Source organism: Cyprinus carpio, chromosome B17 (genome assembly GCF_018340385.1).
Source record: "Cyprinus carpio isolate SPL01 chromosome B17, ASM1834038v1, whole genome shotgun sequence".
Taxonomy (NCBI): domain Eukaryota; kingdom Metazoa; phylum Chordata; class Actinopteri; order Cypriniformes; family Cyprinidae; genus Cyprinus; species Cyprinus carpio.
In genome coordinates this window covers 10,586,269-10,613,608 of record NC_056613.1, presented here as the reverse complement: position 1 = coordinate 10,613,608, position 27,340 = coordinate 10,586,269, and the positions used below count along the sequence as shown (strand labels likewise).

The 27,340-nt window shown below is 35.5% G+C and overlaps 1 protein-coding gene across 1 annotated transcript; it reads right to left on the bottom strand.

The window, feature by feature from the left end:
- Positions 1 to 3,318: 3,318 nt before the first annotated feature.
- Positions 3,319 to 25,931, bottom strand: chst15 (carbohydrate (N-acetylgalactosamine 4-sulfate 6-O) sulfotransferase 15). Its single transcript, XM_042742167.1, has 8 exons — positions 25,767 to 25,931; positions 8,982 to 9,837; positions 8,125 to 8,464; positions 7,750 to 7,893; positions 6,915 to 7,071; positions 6,597 to 6,753; positions 4,317 to 4,464; positions 3,319 to 4,191 (listed from the first exon to the last, which is right to left on the bottom strand). The coding sequence occupies exons 2-8, from the start codon at positions 9,405 to 9,407 to the stop codon at positions 4,007 to 4,009; spliced, it is 1,557 nt and encodes a 518-aa protein (XP_042598101.1). The 5' UTR covers positions 9,408 to 9,837; positions 25,767 to 25,931; the 3' UTR covers positions 3,319 to 4,006.
- Between the last annotated feature and the right edge of the window lie 1,409 nt (positions 25,932 to 27,340).

The window sequence follows — 27,340 nt, the reverse complement described above, 5'->3', positions numbered from 1 at the left end:
AATTCAGCCTTCTTATAATTACTGTCAAATATATTACTTTATTACATAAATGGTGGATTTATCACAGTTTGTCATGTTAGCTCCTTGATTACTGAACTTATGATAATCTGTTTTTCACATACAGGTGAATTTGTGTGATGTGGGGACTTTCCAGTGACTTCTATTATTTTTATACTGAGCTAATATGATATTTTCGTCCCTTCACACTAAACCTGACACCATTTTTACGTTTTCAATTAATTATTTATCCTGCCGGTGTTCTTGTGCAGAAACTACAGGATTCACTCTGGTTTGATGACACTTGGTCCCTTCAGCAGAGACAAACCCTGACACATAGGCGTCTTATCTGTTTGTGTTTGATAGTGAATATTTTCCATATGTTTCTCGGGGTTATTGACTGGTTTGGTTTCAGGTTCTGCTGCTAGACTCTACAATTTTAAATCAGCCTTTTCTGCCCTCTAGTGAGGATATTGCACAACTACGTTTTAAATCGTAAAATCCTATCATATAATGTAGACAACGCTCTCTGAGCAAAGACACTAAGAACAAAATTAACAAAAACTTAAAAAACAATTAACAGTTCATATCTGAGACTGCCACAGCCTCCTGATATACAGTCTAGAATGGGCCTAACGTTACAGTTATTAAACTAGCCATGACAGGGTAAAACTTTCTTAAAACAATAACGTAACGTGCTGTATGTCACATTCTCAGTAAAACTGATCAACTTAGCCTAATAATGAAAAACTGCCATCATTTAGGCTACTCACCTGTCAGTCCAGTTCTTTTTCTTGGGAAGGCAATGACGAAAAAAGTTTACGGTGTTCTGAAAAATTTGGTGTCAGATTTTCTGTGACACTGGGCGGAGCTTATATGAATATTCATATGATTCCTGATCATGAGTTTCCTCTTAAAGTGCAGCTAAAACATTAGTGCTCCTCGGATCAAAATATAAAAAAAAAGATCTGTTTTCGATAACGTCCCTTCATTTCAGCGTCGACCTGTTACTTACTTTTTCACAATATGCTAATTTTTTGAGAAGGACCTGAAAATCCCGTTTATCGTTAGGATATGCATTCCAGTCTTTAAAACGGTTTAATTTGATAACTTGTGTAAGCTATATATGTGTACTCTTTATGAATGTTTTGCTGCTGTTTGTTTTTTGTTTTGTTTTTTCTCTTTACAATTTTAATTATACAAATATGAATGGGATTTATCTTATGATCATGTTACATTTTTTAATGGCCATTGGGGTTCTTTATTCCCGCCCTTTTGTTTGTCAAATCTGTCCCTGTCAAAGCTCCCCATTACTGATTTTCTGGAATTCAATGATCCAACTACACAGACTGTCAACACAATCTCAACAGGTAAATGATTTCATTCTTAAATTTAAATACAAATGTAACATTAAAATTGTAACTGGTTTCCAATCAAACGTTCTTATCTTTTTAATTTTTGATAAGTGTGTGCAGCTCTGTTAAACTGTGGAAACATCTCTTCTTTTCTCCACAGATGTATCACATCCTACAACCTCATCATGTTCAGAGAAAAATCGCCCACTTAATCACACCAAAATGATGTACTATTTATTTTATGTATTATGTATTTATTCATGTTCAGTGTCAATTGTAATTCATTAATGTTTTCAGCTAATAATTGTTGTCACGAGCACTGACGATTTTGCATGTCAATAAAAACATACTTAATTCACACAACATGCTGCTGCTGCTGCTGTCTATAAATTATAACTTTCAAATGCTAATTGGTTTTTTCATGTCTTTTCTGTTTTTACCCTGCTGAAAAAAAACAGCATATGCTGGTCAGGTATGTTTTGATGCTGGTTTATGCTGGTCCTTCGCTGGTTTATGCTGGTCCTTTGCTGGTTTATGCTGGTCCTTTGCCAGCACATGGCCAGCATAAACCAGCAAAGGACCAGCATAAACAAGCAAAAAACCAGCAAAGGACCAGCATAAACCAGCAAAAGGACCAGCATAAACCAGCAAAAAACAGCAAAGGACCAGCATAAACCAGCATCCCAGCGTCAAAACATACCTAACCAGCATATGCTGTTTTTTTCAACAGGGTAGTTTAAGAGAACATGAAAGTGTGACCAGCTCTATTCAGTTAAGGATACTACTCTCCTCTTCTTCACTAAGTTAGGAACAAAGATATCGAATTTATGGTCCATTTTGTTAAATTTTTTAATTACTAGGGTTTATTCATAAACATACCCAGCTATCCTATGACTTCCTTCCTTTTAACATTGTGAAGTGCTCACATACTACTTTTGGCTTTCATAAACAACTGTTTTCACATAAACAAATGAAAGGAGACATATATCTAAACTCAATTGTGCATTTCATCATCTGCAGAGAGAAACTGCCATTCAATCACAACAAAATACAGATATTGATTAACTTAAAGGCATCAGAGGATTGTGAAGATATTTCACTGGAGCTTGGTCAATACATTATTTTATGTTATATTTTACTTCAAGCATTTATTTATGTTCTCTGTCCATTGTCATTCATTAATGTATTCTGCTAATAACTGTTGTTAGAACACTGTTATTTTTTCTACAAATTCAGGTTATTAAATAAAATAAAAGTATCTAATTGACACGTTGTTGTTGTCGCTGATTTAATGTAAAACCCTAATAGACACTTCAATATATTATAAGACCAGGCAGATAGAGAGGTAAATATATATATATATTAATAAACAATATATACAAATAATACAAATAGTAATTATATTAATACACTAATACTAATGAAAAACTATCATTAAAAAGGTTATTTATAACACCATTAAGGTCCTACATAGCATTTTCAAAGCATGGTTCTATTTGGAACCCTATTAGAGAAGGACCGCAAAGTTGGCCATTTGGGAAAAAGTTGTCCATTTCCCTCACTCCTACATCATTAAGAATAGCCTACAGTATATTGGTTCTTTAGATGCAATTAAGAGCTAAAAAACTATTGGTTGGCATTCGAGCAGCATATAGCCTAAATTATCAATATTTCATTATACTGTAGTAGACTTTAATCATTTTAAAAACTCTGCACATTCATAGTCTTTGTTAGGGTAATTAAATATTTTATGAGTACATATGAGTGATAAAATATGGTAGCCTAAGCTATTGATTTGACAGTCTTGACAAAAAACAATATTTTCATTAATATTAGTATCCATGTGTATTATCATTGACTTAGCTTGTTACATAAAAATATTTTTAATCTATTTTTACTGTATCTAACTTTATTTATTTACCATCACCAGTTCTCCAGACAAATATTTGGGTTTTAGAGAAGCAAATATAAAAAAGCAATATTTATTGCAATTCAGTCAGAAGATATCAAAGTTCAGTTAAGTTGGAATGAATCTATTCTTGCCCTTATCTCTGTACAGTTACAATAACATATTTACATTAACATTAAAATTACATTACAGTGACATCAGGTTTCATTCACCTAGTTCAATGTCCAGGATGGCTTTTGTGCTCAGTTTCCACAATTACAGGTCCATATCTTCCAGCTACGCCCTCTCACATTCCCCTCAGAGCTAAACTCCAAAACACTGACACTTTTTTATTAATTGTCATTTGTCGAGTGTATATTCAATTTTGATCACTACCTTTTCTGTTTCTGTATCCTTTCATTTTGTAGAAACACTGTGGCTTCCAAGGCCTTATAACAAATACATTATATAAATTGTCTATTAATTTCTCAGTGGTCACCCTGACCAAATACTCTCACAGTATCAAAGTGCAATAATGAACGTGTCCAGCACCAAATAACCAAGGAAAAAATAATTAAAAAGTCAGTGGTATCACTTAATAATTGACTAGAATGAAAATATATATTCTTAAATTTGAATACTGGCCAAAGGTGATACCAGCCACCCAGTATTGGCCTAACAAATCTAATTTAGTTTTAAATTTGAGTACAATCTGTGTCACTTTTTTCTACTACAATAATACATGTCCATTCCCTCTCCCTCAGTGCTACATCCACAAGAAGGCAGGGTCCCTTAGCACTTGGGCCAGGCGCTGGTTAAAAGGCTCGTAGAAGCTCTGCAGGATCTCCTTGGTTATGAGCAGCATTGGGCCAAGATTTCGATTGGCTGGTCGTCTGGTGTTGGAGGCAGGGCTCTTTGTGATGTCTGCTTCCTTCTGCAGAGTAAGAGGTCCTGCAGAGTTGATGAACCCCGGTCAGTGATATAACAGATACATATTTGCACATAATGACACATTTCTGAAGACTTCAGAGGTTAAACAAACAGACACACATGTGGAAGGATGAAAACTAACTCACCCAACTGTAGAAATTCAAAGACTCTCCGCATAGTGATTTTTCGGTTGGCAGCATGATCCTCAAGTCGTAGGATGAGTATCTGCTCTCTACTGAAAACACTCAGCCAGTCAAGCAGGTATATGACATATAGTCCCACCTGAAGCCTCACCTACAATAAAAACAATAGTTATTAAAGGAAAAAAAGAAATATTATACTATACCTTCATCTTGACATTTTCTGATTTTATCATTTTAAGTTGTATCTCGCCGATCCCCTGGTTAAGAAGTCTGCATTAAGAATAGAGTGGTGGAACTACGATGTCATTTTGTAGGCAAAAACCTGGAAGCAAATTAGCATTTTAGCACTTAGTCCCAGAGTCAATGGGTAGGCCTATTTTGAATGGGAGTTTGGTTAAATCCCCTAAAATGAGGTCCGTGGTTCACACAAGCTCAAGATACTTTCACGTTTTATTCTATGACATAAAACACACCCAATTACACCCCAGTCGTGAGTTAGGTTTCTTAAAAAAGACGGTTTTTCACACGATGCTAAATGGGACTACAGGCGCTGTCGGACGCAAAAACTCGCTCACTCTGCTGTTATTTAAAAGAATAAATGCACTAGAATTTTATTGAATAGTACATGGATAAAATATTCATATTAATCAAAGATTTATTCACTTTCAATGCACCTTACAGAAATACATGCTTTCATACAGTATGTTCTTTAGTTATGCTTATTTCATTTATTCACTACACTGTTTATAACTTATGTCTCATTTCAGTTTTAGTTTGGCTCGTTTTGTATTTATCACAGTTTATATGAAAAGGTTCATGTAGCGTGGATTAAAATTCATATACATTTCACTGAACGTGTTAAAAATAAGTTTGAAAAGTTGCCAGAAATGTGGTGGTGGTGACGTTGAGGGTGAACTTCCGATCCATCATGCATACAAAGTGATGTCATAGTTCCCCCACTCAAAATCTTTAAAGTGAATACATTAATTTTATGTGTTCACCAACAGAGGGACCCAAAGGCTCAGTATAACAATTAGCAGTGTACAAACCCTGTTTTTTTGTTTTTGTTTTATTACAGTATTTTATTCACTGCTGTATTATATGGTGATTATACTTACTACATCTTTTACAGTAAGTAGCTTCTGATGTAAACATCTTGTGTAGTAAGTATTTAATGTGCTGTATTATAATAGCAACGAAAAAAATTAATCAACTGATGAGCAGAAGTTTAGTAAAAATATTAAATAATTACATAATTTAGACTAATTTTATTATTTATTTCTTGATATGTATATAAAATTTTTACAACAGTCAAAAATGTTAAAATGTCCACCACATTGTTCTCAAATAACTTTATCCCAATAAATATTTACATTTATTATGTGTATTGATGTTTGGCTCCAAGAGTATAGATAAAATCGGAGAATTACAGTATGTTAAATGGCTTACTAGTGTTCACAAACTGACATTTGACGTATTTATATTAAAATAACAATTCTGCATTCTGTTTGTAACCTCAGTTCAATTTCAGCTCAGATAATCAAAAATATAACAGACATGCTCAGTTCAATTCTGGATGGTGCACAAGCTTCTATTTGTATTATACTACATCCAATTTACCAGACTAAGCAGCAATGATTCAGCAATCCAGACTTTTGCTGGTTCATCAACCAGCTTAAACAGCTTCAAAGCCATAAATCAAACATTCATGACTTTAATCCCCAGATCAGTGCAGCAAAACAATGTATACTTCACAACACATTTAGATTTCTCTAAAAGTGCTTTCATTTCAGCTTCCAACAGCTTTCTCCAGAGGTGAAGATCATCTACTGGCTGCACAGCTTTGGAGAACAGCCAGAACAGCTCATACCCTGGTGGGTATATCTTATCTATGCGGCTGCACCTGGTGGCTGAACCAATTACATCATATCAGACTGAACAAAATCTGACTCTGACTCATACCAGCCAGCCTCCTTTGGTTCCCGTCCCTAATGAGAATTACCAACTGAAATGCTTTGCTGAGACGTAATCCATCTATCGTTCAGAAGATCTGAAAACATTTTAATGAATTGAAAGAATCGTTTTTTTGCAGCTTGACAACTCTTGGTCCCCATTCACTTTCTATGCATCATTACACATAACATCTTTTTTAAATCACAGGTTCAGAACAACATGAGGCTGAGTAAACAGAATTTTCTTTTTTGGGGTGTACTTTCCCTTTAAGAGAGCAATAGCAAATGAAATATTCACATTCGATATGCTCATGATTCATACTGCACTCACAGGCATCAGGTTGTTGAGAGTGGTATTGTAAATGCAGGAACGGATGGACCTCTCAGCCAAGCAGCCCTCAAACAGATGCAACGACTCTGATACTCGTTCATGAAAATCCTCCACAGATTTATTAGCCATGCCAAAGTACAGATAGTCTGAGTAAAGCCTGCTCTCTCACACGCAAATACACACACACACACAGTGCACAAACACAATAAGAGGTAAGAGGACAATCTAAAAAGCATCTCTCACATAGTAATATTATACCGGTTATGATATCCAAACCATAAATCTTTATTATATCTTATTTAAACAGTGGAGTAGTACCTTTCTACTGGGTCTCTGAGCATCACAATGAATCTGGCATCTGGTTGGACAGCATGAATGAAGTCTTGCACCAGAAAAGGTGGCTCCACTTTCGTTCCGTTGTCATAGAAATAAACCCAAGCGTTATTGTCCCACATTGTGGATGCACTCGCCTCACCTATCAATCATAAAATGTGTTAATTGATTGATCCTAACCAACTTGATATTTTATTTGAAGACTGGCTTAATCTGATGAATGTTATTAGTGATTATTTATGACTGGGTTGTTTTGTTTTTGATTTAGTTGACTTAGGCCTCAGTAGACAAAAACTTAAATTTCTCAATTATTTATTGTTATGATTTATAACAAGAGAATAGACCTTGACCATAGCATCTGGCATCTCTAATTAGAAAGTCTAGATGATGTGTATTTAATTTGAGCACTTTCTTCATCATCATCATCATTAAAAAAAAAAAAAAAAAAACACAATACCTTCCCAAACTGGGGTTTGTGAGGGAACTGCAGGGGGGTTTTGAGTTTATGAAAAGCTAACAAGTAGTTATATAATAAAAATGTAAAAATTAAATAAATGTAAAATCATTTTAAAATAAAAACCAATCAAAATACAGCATTATTTTTTGGTTCTTTTTAGTTTTGTTTTGTTTACCTGACTGTTAACCGAGAATCGTGCAAATGAGAAAATTATTGAAGTATTAACTTAACATAAATATATAAAATCTCACAGGGTGGCCTACTTGAAATAAATATTTTAGGTAAAAGAGGTGTGGATAATAAAACAAAGGGTCAACACAACAATTGAGTAACTAAACCTAAAACATGATTGAAAAAATTTACCAATTATGATGTCCACTTTTTTGTGAGTTTTGGAGGAGTTGCTTGTCAAGTGATCCTGAATCTGATTGGCCGCTTGGTCAAAAAGGTCCAGGTAGTCATTCAGTGGATAGGGGTTATGAAAACCATTACTCAACCTGATGATACCAAACCAAGGGAATACAAAGTACAATTATTTCAGTTGTAAAATAGCTTGTAACCAGAATTGCATAGCAGCTGTTCTTTAGCTGTAAAATTTGTGTAATAAACTGAATGTGATAAACATTAAGCAGATGCTCTGCATTGCAAGAAAATGGGAGTGGTGAACATTTTGCGGACCATCTAGCATCATGATTTCACATTTTAAACTCTGTCATTTATCTCTTATGTGAAACTCACCAAATCTCTTTCGCGTCCACCAGTGTGGCTCCTTCATAGTGGTGAAATGGACCTCTGGATGTAGGCGTAACCGGTCGTAGAGATCCGTGGTGCCACACTTGGGCTGGCCGATGATGTAGAAGAAGGGCAGGCATCGAAGGCGATACTGTCTACCTGTGTGCTGATGCAGATGAGCTGGAAACGCTCTGCGCAGGTGGTCATATATTGCTTGGAAGCGCTTTGAATAAAGAGCATACAGGTTTTTTCCATACGGATCAGCTGTGACATTCCCAAAGAATTCTTCATACCAACAGGGGTTCTTGAGATGGGGAAGAAATTTGAGAGGAATTGCAGAGAATATCTGTGGACGAGAAAGACCAGAAAGCTTATATTAGCAAACTAAGACTTGACAGAGCGTAGCTTGTAGTACAGGTATGTACTTAATTTATGTACAAAATTTTGGGGTCAGTTAGGCTTATTATTTATTTATTTAGTACAAATTCAAATGTTTTTTAGCAAGGTTGCATAAAATTGATAAAAAGTGACAAAAATGTCTTAAGAATCCTGAAAAAAAAATGATCCTGGTTTCAACAAAAATATTAAGCAGCATTGATAATAACAAATAGCTTATTAGAATGGTTTCTGAAGGATAATTTGACACTGAAGCCTGAACAGCTTTGCCACTGCAGGAATAAAATATATTTTGAAATGTATTACAATAGAAAACAGTTATCTAAAATAAGATTTCTAAATAATGATGTCAATCTTAAAATTCACAGAAACAATCAAAAATGCCATTTTTTTTTTACATGATTTTTTAATTGTAAAGAAAATCAAGATATTTTGCATGTTTAGCAATTTCATTCAAATGCACATACGTTTGGCTCTTTCTCTCTCACTTCTCTCAGGTCAGGCACTCTTCTCTGACTGAAATCCACTCTGGCCACAATGCTCCTCACCACCTCTCTCACAACTGTGTAGTCTGTAGCGAAGGACAGATTAAGGGGCAGCTGAGCCGGATGAGACTCCACAGTAAGGTGATACGGTGATGGTGTTAAAAAGAGCCCTTTCTGGTCCCTCGTCAAGATGTAGGACGCCATGATGAGAACGGTGACCATAAGTCCGAAAAGGAAGCTTAAGATTTTGATTTTCCGTACAGACCCGAGTGTCCACAGGCCCCAAGTTTGAGGTTGTGCTCTGTTGTTCTCTATGGCAGTCAATACACCCCTCCGCCTGTTGCTGGTGTGCAAAAACACAGGCTTTTTTTCGTCCAGGCCATTGACAAACCCATGCTTGTGGTCCATTTTTTTGTGTTATGTTAGCTGTGTTTTCGTCACATATGAAGTGAATCCCATCTATGTGAGTTATAGTCCCTGGTCTTCATCATACTGCTCACACGAAGTGGACCATAACCCAAAGGAGCCGTGTTTTGCCAATAAAATCAACATCTTTCATGCAGCAGATGCCATGTGGCTTCAGGTCATTGTTGATGATTGGATGTTTGTGGGCAGGAGGACAGACAGCGGAATGAGCAGGCTGGCCGCCCGGGGCTTCCCGCACACGTGGCGAGGGGCAAGACGTGTGGGAGACGATTAGAGCACTCCTTCAATTTAGCTGCCACAAATGACACAGCGGCAGCGGGCTTGACAGCGCACCAGCACAAACACAGTGCAGATTTGGTTGTCAAGGTCACAAGCACCCCAACAGCAGCTCAGATAACAGAAAGGTCTGTTCCTGCAAGACAAAAAAAGCAATAAACCGTAAATACGCAAAGACGGTTCATTGATTTGAGTCTAGGAGGCAGTGGATGGTGGTAGTAGTACTCTGTTTCTGTCTCTCACACATGCCAATAACTCTGTGATGGGGTTTGGATAAGCATCAGAGAAAGGATGGCAGGAAGATCACACAGGCCACAGACTGTGTGGCATATGGTGTGTGTGGGTATGTATGTGTTTGTGTGTGTTTTGGAGAATTTAGGGCGTAATCCATTCAGACATGATAACCTCAGGACATGCCTAATTAAGAACACAGTAGACCAGCTGCAAGCTAATAGATACATATTTTAATTGACAGCCCCCACTCCTTCTTTCTCTCTCTCTCTGTCCTAATCTTTCCTTGTCTTCATTACTGTTTTTTATCGCTCTTGGAAATTCTAGAAATGATTAAAAAAAGCAGAAATCAAAGCAAACATCAGTGCTATAAACAAATGACATGGAGATGGAAGTGTGCGCAGGTTTGAGAGGGACCCTAATTAAGGGTTTTAAATGTTTTTATAAGAAGTATCTTATGCTGACTAGAGCTGCATTTATTTGATTTATTTGAAAAATACAGTAAAAACTGTAATATTGCAAAATCTTACTAAAATTTTCTATTTTAGTATATTTTAAAATGCAATTTATTCCTGTGATGGCGAAGCAGTAATGCTCAATGAACATTTAATTTAAAATGTTTTATGCAAGCTACTTAATAATTGGATGCAATACTGAATAAACATAAAAAATATTTTTGTCAAAATCAGAATAATGAGAACTGCATGTAAATTGGAGTAAATAGTCTTTCTTTTGTCATGTAAACATCTTACTGCAATTAAGACCTTGCTCTAATTATTGAAAATAACTGCATTATATATAGTCATATTTATTACTTCATTATAGGTTTATATGTCACAAATGCATCACATTAATTGGTCTAAAAATAATAATGATACAAGTAAAAAATCTAAATCATGCCATAATAATGTTAATTCATCTTATTATTGTTATAATAATAGTTTTCTGTATTCTGTGTTTGGTAAAACTAATGGCTTTATTCTTGATAAATATCTGAAAGTGAATGTTTAGGGCCAGCAAGTTCTAATTATTTATCATCCTTTTAATTGCATGTTTATATTAAACTCAAGGACACTTTCTACCCATCTCTTCCTACGAATGTCATGAGTCAGGCTGGGAAACAAAAGACAAAAATGAACAACAAAGCATTTCTTCTCAATGTAGACCTAACAACTTGTTATTGCTAAATGTGCAGGGTTGGAAATTCTAGAGCAGGGCTTTTGAAAACCTAAAAAATCAATTTGTTTGTCTTGTTTTGCTTTCTTCCTTTTATTTGGGCAAATTAAAGGGCCTGTACTAGGATCCTCTGGTGGAGGGTTTGCCTTCATCATTTCATCAGACAGTTCAGAGCTGTTATTTACCGCCTAATTGTGGTTAAATTTACCTTGGGGAGATCATTAACAGAAATGTGACTCTCCAGAAGCCCACACAGACCACAGTAATCCATGCTGAACTAATAAATAGATGTAGGGCTCATAAATTATAGATAATTTCCTATTTGTGCAGGGAAATAAATGGTTTGTTTAATGCTCAGAGAGAGAGAGTGAGAGACAGAGAAATAGAGAGAGATTAATGAAAGAATGAGAGGGAAGGTAGTCAAAGAAGGACATGTGCGTTCCCATGGAGATGAAGGCAGGTGTCATTGATCTGTGTTGCTATGGAAAATAGACTCTGGGAGTGTTTGTATTTGTACAATGACCTCAAATGACATTCCAGTGACATCTAAGTCACATTGATTGGCAATAAGTGAGAGCTCACTATCTCTGTCGAAAATAAGAGTTTGAGGTAAACTGTAGCATCGCGTGGGTGTCTATTTTAAGCACGAGCATTAAATTTCTGATGACTTTAGCACGGAGCTGGGCTGATGTGTGCTGTCACTTTAAATATATTTCAGAATAACAAACCCAGCTCTAAGTGTGGGGAGGTGAGGCATCTGTGAGCATGTTTTCATTACAGATCTGACTGAAGTAGAGGAGGAGTCCAGGACAGCAAGAGGATGCGTTAGTGTTGAAATGAGCACTCACTGCGGGAATGCCACAGCAGTCCACAGCTCAATGATTCATTACTGAGAAGCTCCATCATTATATCTGTCAATCAAAACCACAAGTGAGGAGCTCTACAATGCACGTGCCTATTGATGCTTCTGATGTTGTAAATGCAAAGCTGACACAAGCTCATTTCAGTTTAAAGGGGTAGTTTACCCTAAAATGAAAGTTTTGTCATCATTTACTCACTAATCAATGTGTGTAATTTCTGTGCAATTAGTGTCACCAAATATGATTTTGAAAATAATGACTTATAGTTTAGAGTTAACTCCTGATTTACTCACATTCATGACATTCCAAACCTGTATGACTGTTTCTATTGCAGAACATAATTTTGTCCATACAAAAAAATAAAATAAAATAAAATTGAATACATCAAGTGATTCATCTTAAAGAGGCAAATAGACACAGGAAGTACTTGTCATACCAAGTTTCAAGCATTGTTCAAATAAGTACAGGCTAGACAGAGAAAGATAGTTAGATAGTGATGAAAGAGGTGAGTGTTCAGCTATTCCCTTGAAAAATGTCAGGGAATCAGCATTCCGGATAGGGGTTGGAAGATCATTCCACCAGTCAGGAACGGTAAACGAAAATGTTCTGGAAAGTGATTTTGTGCCTCTTTGTGATGGTACCATGAGGCATCGCTCACTAGTGAATCTCAGACTTCTGGAGGGGATGTAGATTCGTAAGACTGAGTGGAAGTAGGCAGGTGCTGAGCCTGAGGCTGTTCGATATGCAAGAATTAGTGTCTTAATCTTGATGCGAGCCGTAACCGGCAGCCAGTGCAGGGAGATAAAGAGAGGTGTGATGTGGGCTCTTTTGGGCTTATTAAAGTTGTGCCGCTGCATTCTGAATCATTTGTAAAGGTTTGACTTTACATGATGGAAGTCCAGCCAGAAGAGCATTGCAGTAGTCCAGCCTAGAAATGACAAGGGCCTGGACAATAAGTTGTGCAGCAGGCTCCATTAGGAAGGGCTTGATCTTTCTGATGTTGTGCAATGCAAACCTCTAGTCGTTTTGGCAATGTGGTCTTTGAAAGTCAGCTGGTCATCAAAGATTACACCAAGATTTCTGACTGAACTTGATGGGGTAATTGCTGATGAACCTAACTGGACGGGGAAGTCATGCTGTGGAGTGGCCGGGAAGACAAGAAGCTCAGTCTTTGCCAGGTTGAGCTGTAGGTGATGTTCTTTGCCGAGATGTCCGCCAGGCAGCCTGAGATCTGTGCAGCTACCCTTGGATCATCTGGTTGAAATGAGAGATAGAGCTGTGTGTCATCAGCATAGCAATGGTAGGAGAAACCATGTGCCTGCATGGTAGGTCCCAGTGATGTAGTGTATATGGAGAAGAGGAGGGGTCCGAGAACTGATCCCTGAGGAACCACAGTGAACCGTTGATGTGCTTTGGATACCTCCCTCAGTGAAACAGGATTCAAACCAGTGAAGTGGAATCCCTGTGATTCCCCATGATGAGAGGGTGGACAGGAGGATCTGATAATTAACTGTGTCAAAAGCAGCAGACAGATCCAGCAAAATAAGAACTGATTATTTGGGATCAACTTTTGCATTCCGCAGGGCTTCAGTGACTGACAGTAGCACAGTCTCAGTTGAATGGCCACTCCTGAAGCCTGACTGGTTAGGATCGAGTTTGGTTGGTCGGTGTAAGGACAATAATGATACCCTGGTTAAAAACACACTCGTTTTAAGTTTTGCTATGAAAGGAAGGAGAGAGACAGATCTGTAGCTATCTGTAAGTGATGTGTTTAATGTAGTTTTTTGTTAAGCGGGGGGTTACCTGAGCCTGCTTGAATGCAGTGGGGAAAGTGCCTGTTAGATAAGAGATGTGTTGCATGATGTTATGTGAGTGGTGGTAAAAGGTGTGGGGAGATTGCTTGGAGAAGGTGTGAGGGGATTGGGTCTAGTGGCCATGTTGTAGGATGGTTAGAGAGAAGTTTGGATACTTCTGCCTTAGTGAGGGGAAAGAAGGAGAAGAGGGACATTTTAGGTGTGTTTTTAGGGCTGTCAAAGTTAGCAAACGTAAAGCAAAATTTTAGGGCTGTCAAAGTTACTCCAAAATTTTTTTTTAATTATTAGTTATATAGAAGTTACATTTTAAAGCCATGAGAGTGCACTTTCAGTGCTGTTTTTATTTTTATTTCAGTTAGCAAGAATGTTTTTATTTAGTTTTTATTTTGAGTTTTAGTTTACAATATTAAAGGGTTAGTTCACCCAAAGATGAAATTTTATTTAGTTTGACCTCATGTTGTGCACATAACCTGTTAAGATTCTTTGTTTTTCATCTCAATATCTTTGTTCATCTTCAAAACACAAATTAAGGTATTATTTGATGAAATCCGAGAGCTTTCTGAGCATGTGTAGTGTTCAAGGCCCAGAAAGGTATCTATCTAAATATGCACTCTTGGTTGTTTATGTGGGTGAGTCTGTTTGTGAAATTACAATCCAGCTCTCCAGCTCAAAGAAGACAGAGAAAGCAAAACGCTTGCTCTCATCTCTTTCTGAATTAATCTAAATTCTCCTCTAATACACACAAGCTCAAACACACACACACACACACACACACACACACACACACACACACACACACACACACACATATAGACTAACAAGTACACGTTCCATTTGTGCAGTGTCAATAGAGGGAAAACACGCAGGGATAACATCTATTCCACAGTCAGAACAAGTGAGAGGAAATGAACGAATGCAGCAGCCAATAGAGATGAATAATGAAGCTCAGTGGAGCTGAATCTGAAATGTCATCAGTCAGTTATATTAGTAAATTGAGATGAGTTGAGCTGATTCTGAAGTGTATTGAGTTGGTTATTTTAGTATATACTTATTACATCAAACTGAATAATCTGTGCTAAATGCACCATTTTTTGAATAATCTGTGCTAATTGTTCTTGGTTGTTGTGTTAGTTTAAGTTATTTGTTTTATTTTTTGTGGTTTTGTCACATCTCTGTTTTATTCTCACCCATTTTCCTTTTCATCTTTTCCATATTTTTTTTTTTCATTTCATTTTTTTCATTAGGAAAGGAGAAACAGATTTAGTTAGCTGTATGTGTTAATATGCATTGTTATTATAGCATTACTATAGTATAAAGTAATTCTTCATTACTGTGGAACTCAGTGCTTTTTTTCTTCGTCTGAAGGATTTGGGTAAAAGGATGTGATGTGACGTCTGACAAACACTACAGATAAATGTGTTGAGAGTTTCAGTAAATTTAATTTAGTCATTATGTGATATGAAAAAGTCTCTCCCTGAATAGTAAAATAGACAAATATATATAAATTAAATTCACCCTTATTGTCAGAGACAGTGTACCCTTAAGTGATGTTGTTCCAAACCTAACACAAAAAAATAAGGTACTGTGAAAAAAAATGTTTTGTTTGCCTGTATATTGAAAGCCATTGTATGGGCAAAAAGAGTTTAAACATTGATCAAAATATCCTAATTTGTATTTTGTTTTGGGGTGAACTATCCCTTTAATATCAAAAACTGGTTCTGTGCCCACCACATCATCTATCACTGTAGAGCTAGAAAACAATTTGACAAGTTTGATTAAACAAGGCTCAGTAGGAAGTACTACCGTATATGGAATCTGACAAATTAGGACATACATTGTAGTTGTAGTATCATTTTTCTTTTGTTATAGTTTTGATTAATATAGTGTATTTAGTTAGTAATTTCTTTTTGGGGGCTGAATGTAATTATTAATAAAACAAATGCATACCAGAATCTCACAAGAAATTCATTTTTGCAATCAAGCAGTATACGTCTATGTGTTCTCTTTTCTTAACATCTCCCTTTTATCATAGTGACAGCAGACCAGTGCATAACCCAAATCAGATTAATACCTGCCGTTCAGTAGTATTAATTTTCATACTCAGTTTCCGAAATTACTTTTAGGTTTGACAGATCACTCTGTGGGCGCAATGTAATCTATTTGCATTGATACTCCCCTTTATCATGCACTTTTATGGAGACACACCCCAAATTACATCTTCAATCAAGGAAAGTCCACAACAACTGACAAGATATCCTATTTTTGCATAAGTTTGCATATGAAACTTTACTAAATCAATGGCTAAATTCATTAAAAAGCCATATGACACTAAATTGCTTGCTATTTATTGTTGCAGCAGGTCAGTAAAGCCTGAACTTTTCTCATTAAATTGCTACTTGTGTTTTCCTAAGCTGATAAATACAAGGGCATAAATAATACAGCAGTTATTATTAGCGTCATCTTATGTAATTTGGCACCCATCTGGCAGACAGATGTGCTTATGGATGATGTTATGGGTGAATCCCTCTGATACTCCAGCATCTATACACACACACACACACACACACACACACACACACACACACACACACACACACACATATCTATATATATATATATGATGACAGGCTCATGTTTGGCAGATTTGTTTTGATATATATATATGATGACAGGCTCATGTTTGGCAGAGGCATGTGGGTTTTGCTGTATATTTCAGACTGTTGATGGAAATGCGTTATTTGTTGTGCTGTGCAGCGTGTGTATCACAAGAGGCCAGTAGAGCTGGTGGGGAACTGGTCATGTAATCCACGCTGAAAAGAAGCAGTAGCGCTAGAAGAAACGAAGTGGTAATTAAACAACAGAGATGAGAGAAGAGAAGTTCCCTCAGGTGCTTTTTTTCGGCAGCCTATGTGAACAAACACTTCTCGGTTACGATGGAAGAAAGAGAGATTGAACCATCTTTATTAAGATGATTACAAGGGTATTTTTCACACTCTTATTTAAATATAATTATGAAATAATTTAAATAATAAAATAATATATTTTTATTATTTTATTTAATTTTATTTTTATAAAAAAAGTTTTTGTTTATTTTATTTATTTTTATATATTTTTTTACATAATTAAAAGCTCTCTGCCCATGTGTTTAACTGTTCTGTTTCCTGACAATGCACTGTTGAATCACCATTGTGTGTTTGATGGGAAAGTAAGGACACTTCTTCCTAGACCTTTTATGTCCCAAATATGCACACAGTACAACAATAGATCCAAGTTCCTTTTGCCAGTTAATCAATAGCCTGTTCTTTGTAGTTACCGATCCCCAATGGACACAATTCACAAGGATAATGTAGATAAATGTCAGCGTGGCAGGTGGTTGTGCATAAAAATGCGAAGTCACGCCGATTCTATACTGTCAGATAACAGCCACTCGAAATTTATCTCATAAATAAACGATGTATTGGACTGCATTCTTAATTAAATCTGCTGCCTGGGACTTAGGATATAAAGAGTTGAGATACAAATTGAAAACAGAGGGATGGGAGATTCGTTATAGAGCATCCGTTGTGCGAATGAACAGACGTGAGCTACAAATAACTCTAAGAATCCTTTCTTATCTGCTTTATTTTCTCTCTCTCTCATCCTCCTCTTTTATGTTTCTCCACCCCCGAATGCAGGTTATGGAAGGCAGCTTTCATTTTCCTTAAAAACAAGGTTTTACCTATCACAATATATCCTTTTGTTTCTTGTATATCCTTGTTTTTTTTCCTTCTCTTTGTTATGTTTTTATTGATCTTTTTTTTTAGTTTAGTATGAAATTGACTCTTTAAACCAGGATTTTTCAAACCTTTTGTTTTTTTGCCAAAGAACTCTAAACATAATGTTTTCCTTCCTTGCAATTGATTTCTTTACCAAAGCAGCTATGTATTTTCATGTTCAGTATAAGATCCCATTAATATTATAAAGACAACAGGTTGTTAATTAATTAATCAGCAAAATACAAAATTAAAATATCTTGTTCTCTTTTATTATTTCAAAGACACTATTAAAATATTATCTGGAATTAAAATATCTTGTTCTCTTTTATTATTTCAAAGACGATAGTACTATATATAATGTAGTAGTTTATATATATATATTATATATGTTATGGTAATATTTACAATTATTGTATAGATATTATTTTATATATATTATTTATTGTCACGCCCATGGACTGTTTTGTGTTTGGTTACCTCTCCCACATGCTCCATGTTCTCCTTGACCTAGTTATTCCCTCATGTCTGAATGTGACATTGATTCCAGGTGTGTCTTGTTTATTCCCTCGTTTAGTTCCATATTTAAGGCCTGTGCTTTCCTGAGTCCTGCGTCTTTAACATCGATTCCATGTGCTATGTGTGTGTTCCCTGTTTTTGGTGCTATTGAAGTCTATTATTGTTCTGGATATCAATCATCTATTCGTTCCAACACAGTAGCAGCACCGTGACATATTATTTATTAATTTTTAAATTTTTTAGTAATTTTTTTTTTTCATTATTGGATTTCTTTTCTTTTTTTTTTTAAAAAATTTCTTCCTTTTTTTAACAAATCTACAGGCGATTTTGTTTTTATTTTGTTTTATTATTGTTGTATTTATGTGTATTTCTAACCATCATAACTAATGCTGATTTATCCTGATGATCTTTTTATCTATCTATCTATCCGTCCACCCATCTGAACCATCTATCTATCTATCTATCTATCTATCTATCTATCTATCTATCTATCATCTATCTGTCTGTCTGTCTGTCCATCCGTGCCGTTTTCAGTCCGTCCGTTCCGTCCGTGCCGTCCATCCATATCCATCGCATCCATTCCATCCATCTGATCTATTAGCTATTCATGGAATTCTGAGTTTATTCACTGAAGCCCATTTCTTAGTCAACAGGAAAAGAAAAACATTTCTTAGGTTTCTGCAACAGACTAAAATGTTTTTATAAGGAAGGTTATTTGTTTTCTTTTCAGAAATGTATGTTATAAACATCTCATAATTCTGAAATTTTTTCTCAAAATTGCAAGTATTTATCTTGCAATTCTAACAAGCTTCCACAATTAAAAAGTTTGACCCCAGCTGGAAAACCCTTGCATTAAATGAGCACAATAGTAAATCAGATATTTCACAGTGAAGTGTAACATAATTAAAATGTCAAAATAAGTTAGATAAACCTGTATGCATGTAAATTACTTCGAACATCATCTGCCTACCGTTCGCTCCCTTGCATTAAATGGAAAATGTACTGCAATATGAAAGGACATTAAAATGTAATTTGCAGCAATCACAAATTAGGATTGTGATAACAATTTTAGAAAACAAACTCGACAGACAGCACACTTTGTTCTCCCCTTTCTCAGTAGACCATGCTATTCTGAACCCAAACAATGCAGCCTCTTTGACCAGAGAATGCCATGGGCCTCGTCCTATCTTGGGATAGTGGCTGGCTAATGTTCCATGCATCATTAAAGAGGGCAGCAGACCAAAGCTCCTGGCTCAGATGACCAGAAGAGAGAGGGGGAGAAGTGAACTCTCTCCCTCCATTGATACTGCTGCACAATGTTTATGTTTCTGCTCTAAATAGACATGAAAGACTGAGAGCAGAACTGAGCCTCGGGGGGCCTGACGCCTCAAGTAAAATCATATTAGGATTTAATCTGATCTAATTCTGTGCCTGTTGATAATACCTATTCACTACCCAGAGCAGGTGCTATAAATACCCTTTATTGGGGGAAGGGGGCATTGGGAAGGCCAATGACTGCCTGTTTGTGGTTTGCATAGTCTTGCATTGCCAAATCTCTGATTAAAAAGAGGTCTGGTCCTCATTGCAGCCTATTCTAGCGAAAAACAGTATACTAAGACAGGAAGAGACTGTCTGACTGACTTGCTTGCTTTATCATAACATAATAAAAAATCAACAGTGAAAACAAATGTATGTAAATATGTGCCTCTGTGTATGTGTATGTGTGTGTGTGTGTGTGTGTGTGTGTGTGTGTGTGTGTGTGTGTGTGTGTGAATATGTGTAAATTCATGATCATGTTAATTTCCTAAATTTTTGCATTTATCATTGCCATCATCTAATGCTCACTTACAGTTAATCTTTAATAACACTAATAATTTAATAACACAAATGTAGCAAATCTCAATATGAATATCAGTGTTTCATGCTGTAAATTATAAAATTATTAAAAAAAAATTTTAATAAATAAAAATATTATATTTAAAAATGTACATGCATTAACTTGTAGCATTTAAAATTAATTTTATTTGTTAGTGTTTTATTTGTATTTTGAATATTTAAATAGAACTAAAAATAGAATTCATGTTATTCATGTATTTTTTATTTTTAGTTAGTATTAATAATTGTTTTATTGTTATTTATATAACTATTATTACAATTAACTGATTAAATTTAATTAACTATTTTAGTATTTATTATTAAAATTATATTAATACTGAAGATTTGATAACCTGTCAAACTTTGGCAAATCCAGTGAGTGAACTAAATCAACATTGAACTGAACTGAGCTGAATAATGACACTGTTGTCTTCTACAGAGCTTGTTATAGCTGAATTGAATATGCTCATAGCATAATTGATTAATTTTGCAACACTGATACTGTTAAACTGAAAAACCATAAAACAATTTTTTACTTAAAATAAACTTTAACAGATATAAAATACAAAAAAAAAATCATTTTGTTTATCTTGATGTACTAAAATAACTAGAACTGAAATAAAAATGATTGAAAACAATAAAAAAATACTGAACTATTTTAAATTAATACGTGAAATTATATATATATATATATATATATATATATATATATATATATATATATATATAGATATATAATATATATATCTATACGAATGAAACTAAAATAAAAACAACAATAGTATTTCAATGCTACTTAAATTATCCTGGTATTCTGTAGATCTTTTTTTCATCTGAACTTGAAGCTGTTTGATGAACTTTGCAACATACAGATTGTTATTTTTCTGTTTATTACTATAAAGCTCCTTTGATTTTATTTGTATTGTGCTCATTTGTTGATGATTTGGATTGTATTTGTGAACTTGATGTGTGATTGTAGGTGTTGTTGAGTTGAATGTGATTGCTGTTGGCTGTGTTTAAAAAAAGCCAGCCAATCAGATAGCAGCTTGCCAGACTGTGAAAGTACATTCCAGTTTTGTGTCCAATATGCATCAGACGGTCAGTGAGTGGACTGTGGGCGGTCCGTAGGTGTGCCATCTGTGGCTGAGACTATGTTTAGGATGAAAAGAGCATAGAAATGCAGAGACAAACTGCAAAATCGAGTTCTCTTCAGTGAGTGTGGAATGAAATGAAGATGGGCGTTTTTTAAAGCTACTGAGCCAAAGACAACTGGGCAGGACATAATGCATTAACATGATATACTTCCCTCAGATTTAATCTTATACAGTAGCTATAGAGTGATGCAGCCAGGAAGTACATTACAGTAGCTCACTAAAGTTCATTTTTTACAGTCAGTACTTTCATTTTTTAACACAAAGTAAGCATAAATCAGATTAGCCTTATGTAAGCTTATAAAATAAAAACATTATTTCAGGAACAGACTGTGCGTAAGAGTAAATGTGTGTTTGTATTTTCAAAAAGTAAAGCAACGTAACCCTAGAGGCGCCCTGCATGATGAGTCATCCTGCATGGTGGAATGGCCCATCATCCTGAAATTCACTCTGTATCTCCCTCGTATACTCGGTTTCTTTTCCTCTCACTGGTTTGAAGTTGTTTTTTATGAATTGTTTGAGTTTAAAATACAAATTAAGCTATTTTTAAATTAACAGGTAGCTAAGAAATATTGCATGGAGTGAGTAGCATGTTCATTACAGTAAATGTCATAAGGTCACTTAAGAGTTACCAGAAATATTTTATGACTGAACTCCGCAAACCATTAACACAAGCTCACTATACCTCACTGAGGCAGGCAGACACACCTCCCTATTTGGCGGTTTCAGACAGGCTCACACCATTAAGACTGGCTAACACAACACAAGAGATTAATACACTTCCGAACGGACACTTATAAGACCTAGCAATGACAGTCAGAATTAAGACTTTAAGAATAGCATCATGGAACTCATTAATGCTTTATTGATGTGTACATATGAATCGGCACTCATGGTCTTCTGTACTTGCAGGATATGCTGTTAGGTGGACGGCAACGTCGGTTTATATTCCCATGGATGGCCAAATAAACTGCTGACTTGGCTGATGTTAACAATTGGTGAAGTGTGGAGTGAAATATTTTAGGGAAGCATCTTCGTCGTTGCTATAGACTTCACTTAACTCTGGCTGCGAGTCTTGCAAGACAAAATGATTATATTTACTGAACTCCACAAGATGCAGGTTTCCATGATCTGTCATTTTTAAATGTACACACACACACACACACACACACACACATATATATATATATATATATCCATGTATAAATATTCTATATATATGATTTAGTATTAGTATATATATTTATATATTCCAATTTATATATTTATGTTTTTTTTTTTTTTTATATTATGTATACATATACATATACTGTATACACCACCATTCAAAACATTTGGAGTCAGTGAGATGTTTTAATGTTTTTAATGTTTTTATCTCTCACCAAGGCTTCATTTTTTTTACCAAAAATACAGTAAAACAGTCAAATATTATTGAAATATAAAATAATAACTGTTTTCTATTTGAATATATTTTAAAATGTAATTTATTCCTGTGATGGCAAAGCTGGATATATATATATATATATATATATATATATTTATATACCTACATGTATTCTATTTATAAGGGTTTTGAACTGTTTGGAACCAACCATTTGGACTTTTGACTCAAAACTTGAAAGTTAGGTTACTTGATTTAAACTGCTTTCAAAGTTTTTAAAAGATCTCTCTTTCTATCTTGCACAGAACACACAATATTAAAAATGAAAAGCTGTGTAATATCTGATTTGCTGGGCTATGAAAAATTGCAAAAAAGAGAGAATGGAGAGCCTTTATAGAGCATAAATCGTGCAAGTGAACAGATGACATGAGCCATAAATAACTGAATTCTTTTTCATTTGCTTTTTTCCCTTCTTTCATCCCCTTTTATTTTCCTCAAAGGTTATGGGAGGTAGCTTTCATTTTCTAAAAAAAAAATAATTAATAAATAAATAAAAGAAGGGGTTTGCCAGGGGAGGTGGGGGGGAGGCCGGTCACAAACAATCACAAACACACACATAGGTAGGATGAAGGAGACATCTACATGAATACAAACACACACAAGCACTAACACAGATCCATGTCAGAAGCCAAAGGGCATCTGTCTACCTGTCAGGCCAAGTTTTGCAACTCTCAGAAGAAAAAGGAAGATAAATGTTAATAAAGGCCTTGAGCCCTATAGTGTGAGGTCTGAGAGACCCTGCTGACTCCCACTACTGAGTTTCATCTCACTGCTGAATGCAATATGAACACTATATGACAAGCCTCCATAACATAAAATGTACTCTTATGGCATTCCAGAAGAAATTGCATATTTTTATGTAAAGTTATGATGATGAAAATGATGCTTCTGTTTTTCTTATCATAAGTCAAGCAAACCATTAAAACAAATTGTGCTCAATGACCGTGACGTAAATTCTGACATGTAATAAGAAAATTACATTGGGAGTCTTTTGATATGAACAGAAAATAATGCAAAGTGACTGGATGCAATATAGGTACAATACACATAGTAGGAACCACTATTTGCTTTATGGTATAAACAGAATTGGTCCATTATAACAAAAACAAAGTAGCAAATGTTGTTGTTGCCTACTACAATGCCAAAGAAAAGTCTGAAGGTAAGAAAAGGTGAGTGCTAAAATGTTTACTTCTTAACATAAGTGCTGTATTTTGGGGTAAAATATGATTGATTTCATAAGAAACATAAACCAGACCCTTCATACCATAAATATTTTATTTGATTTGAATAGAAATGTGTCTTTGTTCCATAAATTTTTTATTTTTTGTTTTTTGGCTATGTGATTTCGCTTGCAGGGATAGGGTCAGACTGTCTGTGTGTGTGTTTTGTTTGTGTGTGGTTGTGTCTGGTTGGTGTGTGTGTGTGTGTGTAGGCAGACAGTGGCGTCAGAGTGGATGAAGGGTTGGTTGTGGTATGGATTAGCATTGTTGTTGATCGCCTGAGGTTATACTATTCTGCCGCTGTTAAGATCTGAGACTGGTGTGACTGTCGTTCTAAGGAAGAGAATGCAAAGCATCAAGCACACTCCTTTTGCCAACGATTACTAATACATCATAGCCTTGTAGACACTCCAGAGTGCAGTAGCCATGACAAACATGAAAGCACTCCATGGCAATTTCCTGAGGTAATAGAGCAAAACTTTCATTTCTAACATATCTACTACTAAAAAAAACAATCAGTCCAGCCTATTGAATTCTTTGTTGATAGAGCAAAACCGTTATCTTAAATTGCCTCGGTGACGTCATGGTGGTTATAATTAACCAAGCTACCAACCTGAATAAAAAAAACCAAGGCCTGATAAACAGGTGCTTCATGGTACAGTATGGATTTCAGCAGGTTTCGACATGTATTTCGTAGATGCAACCTGATGCCATTAAATAATGCAAGACTAGATCCATCTGTTCTTTTCTCTTAGATAGCTGTCAGTATTCCATGGGGGAAATATGCACAATACGATAACCAAGTGAGACATGTCCTTCTACCAACATCCACTGCTGTTCCTATAGGACACCATTACAACCAGTCTCTTTCCCTCACCTTAAAGCCCATTCCTAAAATCATAGTCAGGGGTAGAGCTCACTGGATGGTGGTAAATGGAGTGTCTGAGTTAGGTGCAAGCTCTGGAAATTGGACAAAGCCTCAATCCATTAAAAAAAATGGCCTGAAATTTGTTACTTGGGAAAAGCTATTTTTCCATAGTAAAATAACATTTTATATTCCATAAGATATTGTCTTTATACAGTACATAAATCACATTAAAAGAGGTGTGATTAATTATAGAAACGCAAGTGTGTTTAGTGTGCTGTACAGTAGGTACCTAAAAATAGTTCAAGAGCGATAGTCAATCCTTCCAAACATTTTCCATGGTAACCCTAGCATTCACAAAAACACTTGTATCTACAGTAACTGCTAACTTAGTGTTAGTCATCATCACCAAAAAATAAATAAATTATTTTTTGTTTAAAATTAACCCTTTTTACCCCCACAGACTCTGAAAATGGTAAAGATTATTCACATCTCTTGAATTTTCATAGGCTTTTTAATCAAAATAATCACATTGTGAAAATGTGTTCACAAAACTATGGTATTTTAACACTGAACTGAACCTGAAATGGGTTGGTATAAATGCACAATATGATTTTGGTCAATAATTAACTAAAGTTAAGAGTCTTAATATTTGGAGGCATGAATTTAAGTTGTTTGCAAGGACTTGAAGTGATGCTTGTTTCACAAGTGATATTCAACAAAGAGTGGATATCGAAGCAACCGACCCCGGTCTCCTCTGATTAATACAGTGACAATAACTCCAATTATGGTATTCTGGCGTAAACTGTGGTTACCATGTTAAATGTCTGTAAGGGTAATAATAATGCCGTTTAACTTGCCTGAGGTCGCACACAGCGAATCTTCTCACATCAGCATCCCATCGATCTGAATGAAACATTGTGCGTGTGAAAATCCTGATGAGAGCCGCTATTTATCAAGCGCTTCTCAATGGACAAGTTTTAGAAATCATCTGTTTGACGCTTTATCATCCAGCCAGTGTCAGATGGAGCGTTGCTATATAAAACCCCTTACTGTCATCTAATATTTGGGTAAATCTATTAGCTTGATCCACTGTAACACGTAAACGCTCGAACATTCCTGTCAAAAAATACCGTCACATTACTCGCGTAGAAAACTTACCTTGACAACGACAACTTGTCCAGTTTTAATAGGCTATTCCAGCGAACGCGTGTGTTTGCGTTTGATGACGGTAAAGCGGACCGCGATACAATGAACTTTCTGAGAGACTGAGTTGATGAAAGCCTTTCTGTCTGCATTCAACCACAATCTCTCTCTCTCTCTCTCTCTCTCTCTCTCTCTCTCTCTCTCTCTCTCTCTCTCTCTCTCTCTCTCTCGCAGGGGTTCAGTGGAGGGGGTGGGATCCGGCGCATGCTGCATGTGCTGTGCTCCCACCAGTCCCAGCTATTTATGAACTCAGTCTACTTGAGATTAATAATAAAACAGAATAGAGTGAGCTAAATGTTGGGCTAAAGCATTAAACATGAAGGGGTGGCTAACATCTGCTGTTCTGTGAAAAGTCATAAGCCTATGACGTTTTTTTGTAACATTGAATCTGTTGAAATATGAATTTTGTGACATTTTCGCCAGATGTAGGCCTCAATAAGTATGCTGTATGAAACAATAATGTAGCCTAAGCATATATACCTCATATAAAAGTAAGTGTGACAGAAGTACAAGCAAAAAAATGTTTAATTTACTGAAAATGGTTTAAACACAAACCCTTTCAGTAATGTTGGCATTTCATCATTTTTAATCTCCCCCATGTTCGTTCTAATTGATTGTCATGATAGTCATAGTTTATTCAGAAAAGTGTTTTTGGCAAAGGAAATCAGCTTTGAACTGCACTAGTTATTTTTATATATCTACAAGATGGTGTGTATAGCATTCACATAAAATACTGTAAACATCCCCCTTTCTCATCTTCCCTTTGATGGATTCACAAAGGACCATGAGCTTTGAGATTGATGTTGTGTGTGGTTGTGCATATGGTAAAACCAAAAACTTAAAACCTTTGGCAGACCACAGTTACTTTTCCAGTGGGAGAAAAAACTGAATGATTATACAAGATGAATTCACTGCAGTAGAGATGCCAGAATAAATCAGTGGTGAAAAGAAGCATGTGCAGTTTGAGCAGAAGTCATTACATAATTGTTATTGATTGGTTTGAAATTGATTAATCTGTTTTCTAGCACTCAGACAGTAGGCTTGGCAGTTTGTCAGACCACAAATGTAAGACAATTACCAAGAGTCAGTCTCTCCAAAATCTATTTAGCTGTACTGTAAGTATTCATCAGATCCAGAAGTTACTGAGAAAAGTCTTGAGGTTTGTCCTCCTCATTCAGTAACTTTTCATTTGTCAAACTAAATATGGGGGATGACAATTGGATACATTTGAAAGATAATAAAATGGGTTATGGTTTGAGTGGTATTTATATGAATGTTTTTATAAGTGGTTTTTATTTTTATTTTATTTTTATTTTTTTTTAAGTCTAAGTTTTAACTCACAAAATAAACCACATTAAGGCAATTAGAATCTTATCAGGGTTTACTCTGACAAATTCGCCAAAACATAAGTTCTTGCATTGCTTGTCTTGCTGGAAATTATTATTTTACTGGAATGGCACTATGCTGTGTGAAAACACATATTTGGTATTATTCCCTTAATGCCAGAAATTATTCGGAAATGAAGTCAT